The sequence below is a fragment of the Suillus discolor genome (genome assembly GCF_016758755.1).
Source record: "Suillus discolor strain FC423 chromosome Unknown F5147scaffold_6, whole genome shotgun sequence".
In the NCBI taxonomy this organism is placed as follows: Eukaryota; Fungi; Basidiomycota; class Agaricomycetes; order Boletales; family Suillaceae; genus Suillus; species Suillus discolor.
The window spans coordinates 125,136-141,552 of NW_024541253.1; the positions used below are offsets into that span (position 1 = coordinate 125,136).

The 16,417-nt window shown below is 46.5% G+C and overlaps 4 protein-coding genes across 4 annotated transcripts; 1 reads left to right on the forward strand and 3 right to left on the reverse strand.

Moving 5' to 3' along the window:
• Window positions 1-7,033: 7,033 nt before the first annotated feature.
• Window positions 7,034-7,943, forward strand: F5147DRAFT_768780 (uncharacterized protein; the record flags this gene model as incomplete). Its single annotated transcript, XM_041441001.1, has 10 exons — window positions 7,034-7,072; window positions 7,128-7,137; window positions 7,195-7,214; window positions 7,265-7,297; window positions 7,344-7,440; window positions 7,489-7,517; window positions 7,572-7,599; window positions 7,649-7,681; window positions 7,730-7,806; window positions 7,857-7,943. The coding sequence occupies 10 exons, from the start codon at window positions 7,034-7,036 to the stop codon at window positions 7,941-7,943; spliced, it is 453 nt and encodes a 150-aa protein (XP_041297525.1).
• A 2,005-nt stretch (window positions 7,944-9,948) lies between these two features.
• Window positions 9,949-10,628, reverse strand: F5147DRAFT_531540 (uncharacterized protein; the record flags this gene model as incomplete). Its single annotated transcript, XM_041430090.1, has 2 exons — window positions 9,949-10,172; window positions 10,220-10,628. Coding segments are annotated over 2 exons (633 nt in total), but the record flags the coding sequence as incomplete, so codon positions are not given.
• A 36-nt stretch (window positions 10,629-10,664) lies between these two features.
• F5147DRAFT_542674 (uncharacterized protein) lies at window positions 10,665-11,232 on the reverse strand (the record flags this gene model as incomplete). The annotated part of the gene is made up of 3 exons (XM_041430272.1): window positions 10,665-10,956; window positions 11,012-11,123; window positions 11,187-11,232. Coding segments are annotated over 3 exons (450 nt in total), but the record flags the coding sequence as incomplete, so codon positions are not given.
• A 165-nt stretch (window positions 11,233-11,397) lies between these two features.
• Window positions 11,398-13,358, reverse strand: F5147DRAFT_568167 (uncharacterized protein; the record flags this gene model as incomplete). Its single annotated transcript, XM_041430886.1, has 5 exons — window positions 11,398-11,775; window positions 11,887-12,036; window positions 12,086-12,248; window positions 12,534-12,706; window positions 12,768-13,358. Coding segments are annotated over 5 exons (1,455 nt in total), but the record flags the coding sequence as incomplete, so codon positions are not given.
• Window positions 13,359-16,417: the final 3,059 nt, after the last annotated feature.

The window sequence follows — 16,417 nt, forward strand, 5'->3', positions numbered from 1 at the left end:
TCATGGAGCGCACAACAAAATTTTGCCCTTGCAAAGGTAATAACCGGATGTTACAGTGGAGCGGGGCGCTCTGGCAGGACAGGACGGGAGTGGCAGGGGTCCTGGCATAGTGGCAGGAGTCCTGGCTCGTAGTCGGTAGTCCTCGCGTGTGTCGTAGTCTGTCCTCGATAGACAGAGCCGTAGCCTCCCGCCATAGAGGTCTGGCCTTGGTTCCCTAGCAGTCCGTGCCCGTTCCAACAGATAGGCTGCTTCTTCGAAGTTTAGAGCAGCCTTCACAGCAAGAAAAAGAACCATACCTGTTGTGAAAGCGTACTAACTCCGGGCGTGCATTTAGAAGTAGATATTCGGATACCATCGGAAGTCAATTTCACAATGATTTTGAGAATCTTGGCAACTACCATCGGAACGCCATGGCCATTGACTTCACCAAGATCACTACGAAGGTATCTCGGATCCGGTGTAAGAGCATTGGAATTTGGCACTCAGACACCATGGTACTACCCGATTTACGTCAGTATTCGGATCCCGGCCCCGGCATGAAAACATCATCATTTTGTCAACATCATCAGCTATCACTACTAGATGTCCACGGGAGTTCGCGCCTTTTTGGCAAAACGGTTATTACTCCACATCGCACAAACAAACAAAATTAATTATTTGACAGTTCGATAGCGTGACATCGAAAGTACAACGTCTGCTAGTTTCTTTTTCGAAAATTGACGTGTTGAGTCCAGCGGAGAGTTACCGCGCAGAAAAGTGCATTTTCCCTAGAGTTCGCGCACTTCGTCACACTATGTCACACGTCTGCCGCAATGCCTTTTCACGCTCCGCAGAATTTGCACCGTTTAAATGTTGTGAAGTTGTGCATGTGTAAAGCATTTCGGCATTGCGGAGTTTTGATTACACAGTCTCTATGTAACGCTTTGGGCAGATTGTCACGTCTGGGGCTTATTTCTTTATCGCAGATGATCCTGACAAGCATGTGCCCCGAATAAATTTGTTTTAGTATTCTCTAATCATGTATATAACCATCTCACAATATTCCAGAATTATATGTGGAGATCTGACCTTTAGAGTGAGCCTTCTATGCCTCTCGCACTGATAAGTTGCCCATGGAACAAGATCTACTTCGATTTTCTTCAAAAAAAATATATGGGAGTGTGTATTATGTTTGGGCGAATCCAGATCTATCATGGATAAGGATTCTGTGCAGAATTGCGTGTGCTAGAGTCAATGCGCGGACTCTTGGGACACACGGACTCGTGGGACCATCTAGTACAATATTTCTATCCTATTCCTCATTTATCTTCAACGTCCTTATTTTCCAAGTCTCCACTTCTAATATATCTTCCTCCAAGTCCAGACCCTAGGCCTCATCTCCAGCTTCGTCGCCGCCATCATTCCGTCGCCCTGTAGAAATTCATCCCAATGCCATCATGCATAGACTTGTGGCCCACTCCACCATCACAAGACCGCATGACTATTGCGATGTGCCGCTCGGACTGCCGGCTCAATTTTGAACCGGCCTGCAGCTCATAACTCCATACTAAAGGCGTACAGGTGAGTCATGTAGTTAAATTCTGGTTGCACAGCAACCTGCTGACATTCACAACAAGTTCACAAATTCCGTTTTCGCAGCAATCATCAGATGTTTTGCAATATGTGTTACACTGTGCACTGACAGACATAGATACTGTCAAAGCAGCAGCAACGGTAATCAAAGAGAAACGCATTTTCTGTGCGAGGTAATATGGAATCTTTTGAGGGGATCTCGAATGATATGTCGGAGGATGAGGGAACATTATAAGATGACGGCCAGTTTTTATATCTTGCATATACTTAGGGGCACGATTCTGATCGATTTGGTAGAATTTTCTGCAGCATCGTATTCAATTGATTATGCGTACGACCCTTGTATCATGACCTGCCGTTGCTGCAATCCTATTGTGTTAGGGGTATAGCTCATGGTATACGAGTTCTCCCGCATAAATGGCCGATCTCTTAGCACAGCGCTCCGCTTTCGGAAATTCAAGTTTCTCCATTCATGCTATTTGCGTGTTGCTAGTGAAGAACAACTGTTTCATTCTGTGACCTGGCGGCCGCTGCTTCATTTCTGCCGGCTGTGCCTGCAGCGGACATGACACAACCATTGCACTACCATATTCACTAAATATTGATATACGTACTCAGTTTATGCTTCTGGCTAGCTTCGCTGATTGAGACTCAAGGCGACCTAAGGCCGCGACACAGAGGTGAAGCTTAAGTGAAGAAGCTTGATGCAAAACGATACGGGTCGATGGGACGGACACGACATGGACGAGACTCGGTATACGCGTCGCAGCATCTGGAGAGCTAACGCTTACTGAACCGCCGTTAGTGTGACCAGAGACAAACACAGAAGGCAACGTACTGCAAGGTGTTATGTCCACTTGGCACGCAAACTAATAATGACCTTCATGCTTAGCACTCGATCATTTTCAGATGAATCCAAACATCCACATTGCTCGGGCAGTACGATTTTTTTAACAACTGTACAGATTGGCTCCGAACTAGGTTTTGCACCTTCAACCATGATAATAAAGCAAAAGCAGAAACATGTCTCACTGTCGCGACGGGCCACTCGGTGCCGGCTCAATTTTCAACCCGTCATGCAGATCACTTGTCCTTCCTAAGGGATCCAAGTGAGTGAGTCGTGTGGTTGAATCCTCGTTACACAGCGACCTGCTCATACTCACACCATTATCTGCACAAACCCAGCCATTGCAGCAAATAAGGTCTCCTGCGCAAGATTTTCCCTCGGCTACACACCATGCGCTGACAAACATAGATGCTGTCAAAGCAACAACAACGGCGAGGAGGGAGGGACGCATTTTCTGTGCGAGGGGATATGCGATCTTCTGAGGGGGATCTCGAATGGTATCTCTGAGGATGGGGAACATTGTAGGATGACGACCAGTTGTTATATCCTACATATGCTTATGGGCACGATTATCATAAATTCGGGAATTGTTGTTGTCACATGGGAGAAACTTCGGCAGAACCTGCAGGTAGTGATGTTCCGGCTTGGCTTCAGACGGCCAAGGCTTTCAGAAATCACAGGCCGGGCCAAAGCCCTCGACAACGGCTCGGCCTGGCCTGAGTATGCGAACAGGTAGGCAAATGGCATCAATGATTAATGGGTAGATAGAACAAAAATCAAACCATATCTACGACAGCAGCAAGATGTCCCAACCATCTTCGTCACCACCCTCACTCACCATGTTGTTGTTAACATCCAGTTCAATATCAAACGCATCAACTTCTTCAGTGGACGACGATGGGCCAGCTGGGCGGAAAAGGGAGGTCGTGACGAATGCCACATTCGACACGTTGCAGGCTCAGCGCCTCAACGATGTCGTATTTAGTGGTGTACAGGCCCGGCTTGCCCTGAAAGCCCCACCTTAGGCACCGTCTGAGGGGGCTTGGGTGGTACAAGGAGACGGTCAACGAATATTGGAAGAAGCTGGAAGAGCAGATTTCATGCACATTGGTGGATAAATAAGTTTGAGTTAAATGTGGTTTTGCATGAATGGTACAGCTCCCGGTCCCTTTCGAGTGGACGTTCAGCTGACCACACCGCTAGTGCGCGGTGGGCAGAAATGAGCCCAGGTCACAGAATGAACAGTTTTTTTTTTTACGATCAGCAGCAGCACACAAATAGCATAAGTGGATTCTTCAATTGCAAAGAGTGGAGCGCTGCAAAGAGATTCAGAGACGATTCAGATCAGTAATTCATGCGGGAGAACTCACATATCATGCATTCATGATCTATACCCCTAACGCAATGAGATCCAGGTTATGATATAAGGGGCCGTAATTGAATATTGAATACGCTCCTGCAGGTTCTACCGAAATTTCTGCCATTGGACCTGACAGCAACAACAATTCTGCCAAATTGATCAGAGTCATGCCCAAAAGTATATGCAGGATATAAAAGTTGGCCGTCATCATTCCGTGTTCCCCCATTCTCAGAGATATCATTCAAGATCCCCTCAGAAGATTCCATATCACCTCGCACAGAAAATGCATTTCTCTTTCCTCGCCATTGTTATTGCTTTGACAGCATCTATGTCTGTCAGTGCATGTAGCACCATAGAAAAAACTTGCACAACAAATGCAGATTGCTGCGATAAGATGATTTGTGTAGACATATATGCCGTGAGTGGTCGCTGTGTAAGCAGGATTCAACCACACGACTCACCTGCGCGCCTCAGAATGGACACTTGAGCTGCTTATAAGTCGTCGAAAATAGTTGTCATCGATGAAACAAGCAAGAATGACTCGGACTGAGCATATGACGTTATAAACAAGCACTGGGTGGAGGTTATGCACAACTTACAGATTCTTTTGTTCGAAGCGATTGTTACTCGTTGTGTTGCTATGACCGTGCAATGATACATCGCTGCTCAAGTTCTTCCTCACCATCTTCTTCTAGCACTTTTCAGCCTTGGATAGCAGACATCAGTGCTTTGATCAATAGGAATGGCTCAGGGCTGCCATGTTGTATGGTCTGGCCGAGATCTTAATTGTGTGCTTTTTCTGAACCGAGGCGAGTTTCTTTTTGCCTTGACAAATAGGTCGGTATGACACGAGTAAACGTAGTAGTAAGGGCCAAAGGCGCCCTGGAAAATGCATACAAGTCTACAGACGAGTCCAGGACACAAGGAAGCCGATTACTGCTGGTTTCGCACGCATGCGTGATGTGTCAGCCAATGAAAACTCCGACCAAATTGAGCCGAGCGGCTGACACGCCCTCAAGGCCTCAGACCCAGTGAAAACCCACTATGGCGTGGTACGATGAGATCTGTTTATTTTCTGTTTGTAATGTCGTCGATAGGGTGAAATAGGGCAGATTATGAAAAACAAATTGTAGTCACATTGCTTTGCGTTGTTTGTTGTGTTGTTCGTATCGTTTTGGCGTCGTACCTTAGATCGTTACATCACGGTTTCACGTTTTGCATCGTTTCTTCCGTTCTTTCGGGGCTTCGCATCGTATCGCGCACACGCTGTGCATTGCATCATAGCACTCTCGCGCAACGTGTGACGGCGTGACATGATATCATCATTGTATCTGAGTCGTCCTAAGTACAAGTCAACTTATCTTCTTACTATTACAATCATGTCGTCTTCTCTCTTTTTCATCATCGCGATCTCAGTTTTTACAGGACCTCACTGCCGATTTTTCATCTCCCACTGAGGCCGTAGGTGTAAGTGTTATTGTTAATATTCATAAACAGATTTGATTTTTACTAACACAAGTCGAAAGGGTGGGTATATGCGTTCAAAAAGTGCACATGGGTGCCCGCCAGTCCTGTGAGCCATTAGAGGACTCTCTGTTCTCGTCTTTTGGCCTGCTTACCAGTGCTCTGGCTGCATCCCGCTCTCAGCAAGTGCGTGATCTCGTCTTTTACGTTACGTACTCGACGCTGATGATGCTCTGGCCGCGTCCTGCTCGCAGTTTGTGTGTGTTCTCATCCCTTGTGTTCTCATCCCTTGACCTGCTTACCTTACGCTGATGGTGCTTTTGCCGCGTCCCGCTCGCAGTTTGTGCGTGTTCTCATCCTTTGACCTGCTTACTCCGCGTCCCGCTCTCAGTCACCAGTCTGTGCGTGTTCTCGTCCTTTGGCCCACTTACCCCACGCTGATAGTGCTCTGGCTGCGTCCTGCTCTTAGTCTGTGCGTATTACGTTGCACGCAGCGTACTTGATGCTGATGGTGCTCTGACTGTGTCCCGCTCTCAGCAAGTGCGTGATCTCGTCTTTTACATCGTGTACTCGACGCTGATGGTGTTCTGGCCGCGTCCCACTCACAGTATGTGCGTGTACTCGACGCTGATGGTGTTCTGGCCGCGTCCCACTCACAGCGAGTGCGTGTTCCTGTCTTTTGGCCTGCACACCCGACAACGATGGTGCTCTGGCCGCGTCCTGCTCTCAGTCTGTGTGTGTTCTCGTCTTCTGACCTGCTTACCCCACGCTGATAGTGCTCTGGCCATAACATGCTCTTAGATTGTGCGTGATCTCATCTTCCGAGGTTCTTAGCGGACACTGACGGTGCCGCGGCCATCACTTTCTGGCTCTCTGCTTAGTGTTCCCCCATCTTTCGTACTCTACCATCCATGTCACTCAACACCGAGCTTCCGCCATCTATCGTCGATCATGCGCGCGTTGTTTCCTGTGCTCTTCACAGTGACCCGCAGGTATACCCTGGGTCCATTGTGTTGATACCCACACCGCGGGTGCGGGTGCGGGTACGACCGCCCACACCCGCGAGTTTACCTGTGCAGTTCCCTAAGCTGCTGCTGCACGCCCTGCACCTGCTTTTATGCTGCCGCAATATCTAGTACTACTAATATCACGCGCTGTCGTAGCACATCGTTTCTCGTCATATCAATCCATGCATTCTACTGTAGTACATTATATGGTGTGATAAGATTTTATCTGAAAATAGAACGAAAAACTTATGTCGTCGGAGGAGATCGTGCCCCATCATGCAATATATGTGATGCCTACCGACGTCATATGTTTGTCTCTGATTTTTTGCATAGGTGAGAAAAAAAATCATATCACGCCCGTTCTCATCGTGCCACGCCATAGTGGGTTTTCACTGGGCCTCAGACTCGGACTCGGACCCAGACAATAACCCCGGACTTTGTCACAGATTTGCCCCCAGACTGTCCATAATGTTAGCTAGACTTTCTGTACACTCTGTGCGGTGTAAGCCACTATCAGCGACAATCTCCAAGTTTTGGACCGTCATGCATGCTGTACTCCAATCACAGCATAGTGCGACAACCACAACATAGTGCCATGCATCAATGTATCATCATCTATGCATCATCATCAGATAACCATCAGTTTGAGCGCCTCATGTTTCTTCATACTCACAACCGTTGCTACATGCCGTCTACGATCACAGCGGTGCACGGTGTTGCAGTGCATACTGCTGCAGTACTTATTTTCAACAGCCTGCCATTCATCTGTTGTATCACTCGAAAATGTCAGTCTCAGACACCTTCGGTTTGCAATTAGCCAAGGTATTTCACTTGTGCTTTTTCAGTCCGACTCCCCTAATGCCTCTGATTACCAAAGTATACTAACGGTAAGGTTGGCCTATGACAATGCTTGTCATTATTCACAACTCTCTTTTACCCTGAAGTCGCTGCATCAGCAATCCTAGTAAGTTGTATCGTTTCAGTCTCGTTATAACGGTTCTCATGCATCGCTAGATTTATGATTACTTTATCACGTCACATTCTGAAGTCAGTAGAATCAGCCATTCATGTCTCGCCGCTAATTTTCTTGTAGGTCCAATGGACCTGGGGACGGAAGTGGGGAATCATTCGCATTACCTTCACACTTTCACGATATGTACCTTTTGCTGGTGCATTTATGACCTCGTATTGTGAGACACAGTGGTGTGCACTACAATGCAAAGCTGATTATTAACCAGCCGCTGTCAAGACATGGGGCACCCAAGATGTGAGCACACCCTTTATCAGTGCAGTATCAGCTACAACTCACATTTAAATATAGTGTGCACCTTTTAACGATGCTGTAAATGGTTGGTCCAGATGGCTTTCATGATGTGACTTTACGATGACATTTCACAGGCTTACATTTCTTGGGCGTCATTGCCTCGGAAGGTTGGCTTTGGCATACCATGTTACATCGGGCATTCACATTCACGACAGGTCTGTTGATTGCCAGGGTTCATGCCTTCTCCGGCAACAAAAAGACTAATCTTATTATTCTTTTATCCTTTGGCTTGGTGCAGTGATATCTCTATTTCCTTGTGCGTCACTAACCCATATAGTGCAGACCATCATGGTGACGTGTGTGATCCTAAGTGCCGCCCCCATCCATTTCAGCGACCCAGAAGGCGAGGTCTTGAAGTTCGCCTCTTAGTCTTAATATTCATTTTTATCCAGCTGGCCCGCCTTGCATGTTTGAAGGGGCTCGTAGTAGTGCTTTTGGGTATGGACTCTTAATGTTCTTCGAGATCGGTGAGGTGGCGATTAATTCAAATATCTCATTCTGATGATTCACTTCTAGTTCTCATGCTCACCACTGCATTTGTGAAATATCGGCACTATTTTGGTTTTCATAACACGTTGATAAGGAGTGTCTATGGTGACCACATACTTCAGTCATAGCCCTATGTAGAAGTGGTGCCCCGGATGTGCCAAATGGCCCTAGAATGGGTACCAGCCTGCACCGGCCTATACATGCACATTGGTGCCGGCCAAGGGTGTTAAGGTGGTACTGGCCAACCACTGAAGTGGGGCTGCCTATACGTGAAGGCTGACCACAGGTGTAGGGGTGGTACTGGCCGACCACTACATATACATGTACATTGGTGCTGACCACAGGTGTGGGAGTGGTACTGGCCGACCACTGCCTACACATGTATATTGGTGCTGGCCAGAGGTGTGGGAGTAGTACTGGCCGACCACTACCTACACATGTATATTGGTGCTGGCCAGAGGTGTGGGACTGGTACTGGCCGACCACTGCCTACACATGTATATTGGTGCTGGCCAGAGGTGTGAATGTGGTACTGGCCGACCACTGCATATCCATGTACATTGGTGCTGACCACAGGTGTGGGAGTGGTACTGGCCGACCACTGCCTACACATGTATATTGGTGCTGGCCAGAGGTGTGGGACTGGTACTGGCCGACCATTCAAGTGAGGCTCCCTATACACACACATCAGTATCAGCCAACACCTTAGGACATGGAAAATAGAGTTGGCCTGACTAAGTCCAAGTCATGTAGAGGCAGGCAGTTCAACAACTTAAGGCATCAGAAAAACTTAACATTGTTGAAGAACCTTATGGTACTTGGCCAAGTCTTTCCAAGACTTGCACTAACACACTCAAGTCCAGCAAGATATTTGACTTATACCAGTTTGTCAGTATCAGTAGAAAGGCTAAGTATACAAATATATTTAAGTTTTTCATGTCCTATGTGGTCTGGAGCATCATGGTCAAACACAAGTATCTAAAACAATTCAGGAATGATAAGGAAAGTGTAGGTTTCCTGATGGTATTGATAATAGAGTCGGCCGGATCAGGTCCAGGCTGTGTATGGCCTGGCCGGCCGACACCTCAGATATTGATAATAGAGTTGGCCAGATCAAGTCCAGGCTGTGTATGGCCTGGCCGGCCGACACCTCAGGCAGTGATAATAGAGTCGGCCGGATCAGGTCCAGGCTGTGTACAGGAAGGCAGGCCGACATCTCAGACGTGGACAATAGAGTCGGCCGGATCAGAACTAGGTCATGTATGGCCTGGCTGGCCGACACCTCAGACAGTGATAATAGAGTCGGCTGTATCAGGTCCAAGCTGTGTACAGGAAGGCAGGCCGACACCTCAGACATGGACAAGAGAGTCGGCCGGATCAGAACTAGGTCATGTATGGCCTGGCCGGCCGACATCTCAGACAGTGATAATAGAGTCGGCCAGATCAGGTCCAGGCTGTGTACAGGAAGGCCAGCCGACCCCTTAGACATTGACAATAGAGTCGGCCGGATCATGACCAGGTCGTGTATGGCCAGGCCGGCCGACACCTCAGACAGTGATAATAGAGTCGGCCGGATCACGTCCAGGCTTTATACAGGAAGGCAGGCTAATACCTTAGGTATATATTGAACATAGACTTCTGCATATCTAATTGATGGGATTTTTGATAGACACAAACCTAGTATTATCAAGAAAGATGTTGGTTTTAGTACTATCCCTTTAGAGCTAGTTCATTCAAATTGCAATATCTGCAAGTATAAATGGGCCAGCTCTACAGTATGATGTAGGCAGGGTTCCTGACCATCATAACAATCATATTTTGGCTAGATAAGTCTTTGATATTATAATAGCCAAGACTGTTAAGTGACTACAATCAACTTGTCTTTGAATGAATTTTCAGCATCCAATGCAAATCTTCCCCACAAGAGCACCTGTCGATGTGCATAAGCTTGATGACCAGGCTTTGTAGCTTGTTGGTATCTTTGGTCCCATTCTCCCATCCTGTATTTAAACCAACTCACTGTCCAACCCATTTTGTGTTGGACCAATCTCAACTCTTCCTCCCACCTTTGCCATCTAGCCTTAGCTTTCAACCAATTTACCCTGTAGACTAATACAGGTCACTTGCAGAACATAGACATATTAGATATGACTTACATTCATCCATCCACACATCTTCCTTCAAATCATGACCGTTGTTGACTCTCCAAAACCAAGCCAGTCTGTCTGATCCCTGCCCATATCTGTTCTCTTCAGTCACTTCCTTGTCAACACTGAGCTGGTGTAGCTGAATGTCTTGATAGATCGTCGTCAGAGTATCTTCATCAGCCCCTAGTCTCTGAATTGAACTCCTAGCCCTTTGATACCTTCGGACACACTTCTCTATCTTGATACGGCATTGAAGAGCCTCCTGCTTTGACCTGGTTCCTGTCCATGTGGAATCTGCACTTCGGAAATGCTGACGGTAAATTATTGCTTTATGACCGAGAGCTTGTCGCAACTTTTCCAAGCAATCATTTGCTTGACCCTTTCGTAACTCCAGTTCTTCAGCTTGCAGAGTGTGCAAGCCCAGGGCTAAAACCTCATTTCGAGGCACTGAAGATGGCATCCAAATGGCCATGACTTCTGCAGGAACTGCCTCATCCATCTCTTCCAACACATCTTCAATATCTGCAGCCTCCCATACTTCCTCCACCGCATCTGAGGTGCAAAATCTAATGTCATCCACATGCTCAGTACCTGCATGGACTTCAATGCCCTCTGTCATAGCATCAGCAATTTCATGAAATTTAGAAATCCGAGCAGCCAGTTTTTGTCGTTTCTCTTGAAGTGCAGCCCTTTGAACAGCAGAAGCATCTTTGGGAAGCTGCCGAATAGCTACCCTCAGTGCATCCCTAGATATGAGTTAGAAATACGTTATCACCATCAATATATGATGAAACAACATACTGCGAATCCTCTATATTGATGCCATCAATGAGCCAAGAAATTGATCCCAACTTTCCTGTATCAGCACGTTCTGATTCTGTTAATTTTAGCCGCATTTCTGCCATTGTTGGTGCTTCCAATCACCCAATCAGAATGTACGACACATGGACCTGAATAGAAGCTTCGAAGTGCTCACCTTTATCTATTTTTAGCTGGTAGATGTCAAGATGTTCTCCATGCTCATCCTTTGCCTTCTCCTCATCTTTTTCCCATGCCCTCACTTTGATGACATCCAAAGATCTGGTAAGCTCTTCAAACGGCAGCCTAGTGTCTTCAATGCCCTTGTTGGCCCGTTTGTACTTTCTCAAGAGCGTCTTAACTGCATCACTGTGAAACTGTGATGTCATTCATTCCAAATATAGGCACTTACCTATTCTGACAAGTTTTCTCCAATTTGAGTTACGCATGTGATCATCAAGAATTTCTTGACGGTGAGCTTGGCTCATAGAATGTGCTGTGGGAGATATCTTGTTAAAGGGAGCCCAAAGTGTCTCCAGAATTTCCCCATCAACTTGTCCAGCTCCTTGAATGAAGTTTAAGCTGTATCTAGCAAAACAGGCAAGTTTATGAGTGCTCAAGTGAAATTTCCCCACTGCAGCCACAATCTTGGTGTTGTCTGGGAGTGCCAAGCCAGGGCAGTTGGCAACACGTTGACCAAAGTTAAGGTTCCACTGACACCCCACATCATAGATGATCAGGGAGTTGTCAATGTTGCCAGCAGCGTGCTTTATGGCATTACAAATGGAATAATCTATATTCATGTGGCTGGAAGTGATTTTGTCAGCATGTCAAGCACAATGCTTGTCTTAGCCTAGATTGAGTAAATGAAAGAAAACTTGCCGTTCACCCTTCTGAAAGTCCACTATGCAGTGAGGAACAAAACAACCATGCCGAGCACAAGCAGTGGCACCAACCCCTGTAGCCCTGAGGTTGCTTCTGTTTGTGTTTGCTGCATTGACTGCCCGATGGTTGCTACACAAGGATCGCTTTCCACAGGTTTAGCCACCACTGACAATACAACACAATTTGAGTCACCTCTTTACTCTCTATAGCCGAAGTCAAGTGTGCTTGGTATTCTCTGTCTGTTACCATATAACCTAAACCATCTGACAGGAAGACGTCAAGCTCAGGCTGTCGCATGTTCATATGCTGAGCAGTAAAATTTCCATCTACCACCAATCTTTTCATAACAAGCCACCTGCAATCAAAAGTCAGCATCCGCATATAAGTCAGCTAGTTATATGAGTGATAGCTGAGTCCTGGCCGGTACCTCTGGTACACAGCTCAGAGCCAGTGCCAGCCGACCATTTGTGTAGACTGGCCGGTACCTCTGGTACACAGCTCAGAGTCGGTGCCGGCCGACTATTTGTGTATACTGGCCAGGACACATATTATCGGCCAGGACCACTGCTGTGCTACTGCACTGCTGGTACTGGCCGGAGTCTAGCAGGCAGGGATTTTGGAATTGACTTGCCTTTCATACTGTTGCTCCCAAACAAGAGGCATATTGATTCCGGGCTGTGGACATGAAGGGCAAAATAGGGCAAGATCTCCTGCACTAGGGGGCGCTTCCTTGTCATGGCCAAATCCAAACCATTTACGGTTCTTCAAGTCCCGCCAGAGTCGAGATACTCTCATGAGTTCTCGATAGCGATCCTACAGATGGGGTTTTGCATTCAGTATGAGCTAGAATTATGGTATTATCAGTTCCACTCACTGGGACAGTGTCCGGGAAAGCATTATTTGTCAGCCGTCTGATTTTCTCAAAGAAGCTCATTGCTGAAGTCTTGCATTCCAAGGCATCAATGAGAAAATGATCCAGTACCTCGAAGGTGAAAGCAGTCCTAGGGCGTGTGGTACTGGCAGGAAATAGTCCTGCTTGGAGCAGCTGCAGGTGATGTTCATGATGTGATCCTGGACATTGACACCATGACACATTGTGTGTGAACACCCCAGAAGAATGTACAATAATCACAGGAGCATCTTGATCAACGTGACTTTGTGCAACTCCATAGAAAGGGCAAGACTTTCCACCGTGGCCCATGTACCATATAAATCCTTGGTCAGCAAGAGTGTCGTCCTCGAAGCACTTGCCGTTCCACAATTGGATTTTGTGGAAAGGCAATGACTGATGTGATTTGAGGAGGCAAGGCTGACACCAGCTGTGGTCGCCAGTGCAAGTTGTGCAATGGAAGGCAGCATCTTCACATTGGCAAGTCTCACAGATCCCTGTGGCAAATTTCTCTGAGTCCAAGATGACATCTAGATATGTGTCTCGGTGGGTGAGATACTCTGCTATGAAGTCATTTTGTGTCTATGTCATTTATGAGAAACAATTACTAGTAAGCCACGGCCTGTTAGATATACCTTTGTTTTTCTCCCTTGCTCAGGAGCCTCTCCGTCAATAGCAAAGTCACCAAACATTTCTTGGTTTAAATCATCTTCTGGGATGTCTGGTGATTCTGCATCTACTGCTCTGGCTCGTTTCCTTGGGCTGGTGGTATGCTCTGGCAAAGTTTCATACAGCGCATCAGCACAAGACTCAACCCAAGAGGGCTTTCCCTTTCTGTCTCTTGTAGGTTGGTGAGTAACATAATCAACATCCAAATCCTTTTTTTGTGATAACTTTCCTCTATCTTGGAAAGAATAAGAAATAGCCTTGAGATGCTGGCGTTTTTTTGAGGACATAGTGCTTAGACCGAGGAAAGATTCTGCCGTATGAGAAGTCAACCAATTTAATATCACAAGCTTTGTCTAATCTGGACATCTACTATTGGGAAATTACTCCCCTTCTCATTCTCTTATTTGATCTCCGAATGGCTTTTAGACCCCCCTTCTTACCTGCCCCCACTCTATTCAGAAAATCCCGCTGGTCCGGATACTTTGGTCTCGGTACACCAAGCCTATCGTGTACTTTATCCTTGACAAAGTGGGCAATTACAATTCTCTCCCCATCGCCCCACTTCGGCACCCCATGCTCCAGCACCTTTCCTAAAATGTAAACCATAGTGCCAGGGGGATATGCTAGCTCGGCACCCAGATCTGGCAGAGCTAGTATGGCATGGTGAGCTTTGCCAAGGCTCACCAAAAGGTCATAAAATGAAGGCGACGCTCCAGGGTCTCGATGACTTGGGGTCTCTCGATTGACGATAACTTCCAATCCAGAAAACTCTGAGGGCCAGACAATGGGATCCGAAGTACGAACCATATCCTTCATATTAGCAACTGATTCCACGCCGGCCTGATATTGATCTGGCGCAATAACACTGGTGATAGCGGACCACAAATGTTCAGCTACCGTTATTTCGGACAACCACTCTCGGATCAGCAGGTAAAGAAAGAGTGCCTGATTGGTACAAGTCATCCTGAAGCCGCTAGCCCATTTAAGTTAGTTCCGTATCACAGCAAGTATATTAATATGAAGTTACCTCATGACGTTGCATGAATCCTCCGGGGCATAAGGTCACCCTTCCTACTCCAAACTCTCCCCCACCTGAAGGCATGACAAATCCTTGAGAACGCCAAGGCTGCTTTGCCTTCTGAGTTGGCTTGGGCAAAGACTGATCTAAGGCAGGTCTCAGCAATTTGATGGACTGGTTGACACGATCCTAATTATAACTGATTAAAAGAACTTAAACTGTATTAATCAGACTCGTACCATTCTATCAGGCACCATGATTTCTGGCAAATACCAAGCGAGAATCCTTCCGTGCCTGTCAACAAATGTTGCCAGCTCTGATATTAAACCGAACGAAGGACAGTGGAAATATTTTGCTAGCTTATGTCTCTGGCTGTCAGCATGCGATGGGTGGGACGCCTTGGCACTATCTGCAAACCGATCTACATCTAAATCTGCCCGCACTATGGCAACAAAATGAATGACAGACCCCCCAACCATCAAATCAACACTCACGGGGATTAACTACAGCATGGGCTATCACGACCGCAGCTCTGGTAAGTTCAATCTCCGTAATGACATTTGCCGTGACATCGCTACCAGTACTGGACAGTAAGTCCTGCCACTTGGCCCACAATCTGGTCCTAAAATTCCAGCTGTTCAGTTTTGCCAGACAGTGACATGAGACTCCCTTACCTGGCTCTTTGAAGCAAATTGTCATTGATTTTGTCACCTATCAGCAACTCATACGGCGATGAATCACGGAGTAGGTCATCTACATGCCCACGGAGGATCTTGGACAGAATTGTTACAGCAGGATCTGCCATTTGTCAGTGGTTGAAGTTTGGAAAAACAGACATTAAACGACGGAATGATAAATTTTTCAACCACAGACGATCTAGACTATAAATGGTTTTTAATTTAAGTCGCGATGTGGATCAAAAGACTTTGAAAGATCCAAATCGGGATAGCTTCTAAATTTGGGTGAAATTCAACGCCTACACTGTGAGGCTGTCGGACAGAATACACCAAGATCCCCCATTTCTTGGTGGTTGGAGTATTGAGAACAGAATTGAAATAGCAGAATGGGAAAATTTCTAACCAGGTGGTGTAGACTATATATGGTTTTTAAGGTTTTTGATTTACAACGTGCGATGCGGAGCAAAAGTGGAAGATCCAGATCAGGATAACTTCTAAACTGGACGGGGCCATACTATATGATTTGCGGCAACATACCATCCAAGCAGAGGCCTGTATTATGAAAGAAACAGATGAGAAACAGCAGTCTCAACTTAAGTTACATCTTGTCTTTTAAATTCAAGCTTTATGCTGACGGCAAGTAATAAACCAGTATGCTGCTCTGATTGTCTTCTAACTGAATATCAAATCTTCAGCTTCGGCTGGATTCAGTTAGAAGACAATCAGAGTAAGGCATGTCCTTCTCCTCAGCTCAGGTGAAATACCTGAGATACATCCCTTACTCTGATTGTCTTCTAACTGAATCCAGCCGCAGCTGAAGATTTGATATTCAGTTAGAAGACAATCAGAGTAAGGGGTGAGGCGCAATTGCTACTTGCCAAAAGCCTCATCCCTTGCTCCGATTGCCTTCTAACTGAATCCAGCCTACATGCAGCTGGTATCTCAGGTATTTCACCTGAGTTGAGGAGAAGAGCAATCGTGTCTCACCCCTTACTCCGATTGTCTGAATACCAAATCTTCAGCTGCGGCTGGATTCAGTTAAAAGAAAGACAATCAGAGTCAGGGATGAGACGCAATTGCTCTTCTCCTCAGCTCAAGTGAAATACCTGAGATACCAGCTGCATGTAGGCTGGATTCAGTTAGAAGGCAATCGGAGCAAGGGATGAGGCTTTTGGCAAGTAGCAATTGCGCCTCACCCCTTACTCTGATTGTCTTCTAACTGAATATCAAATCTTCAGCTGCGGCTGGATTCAGTTAGAAGACAATCAGAG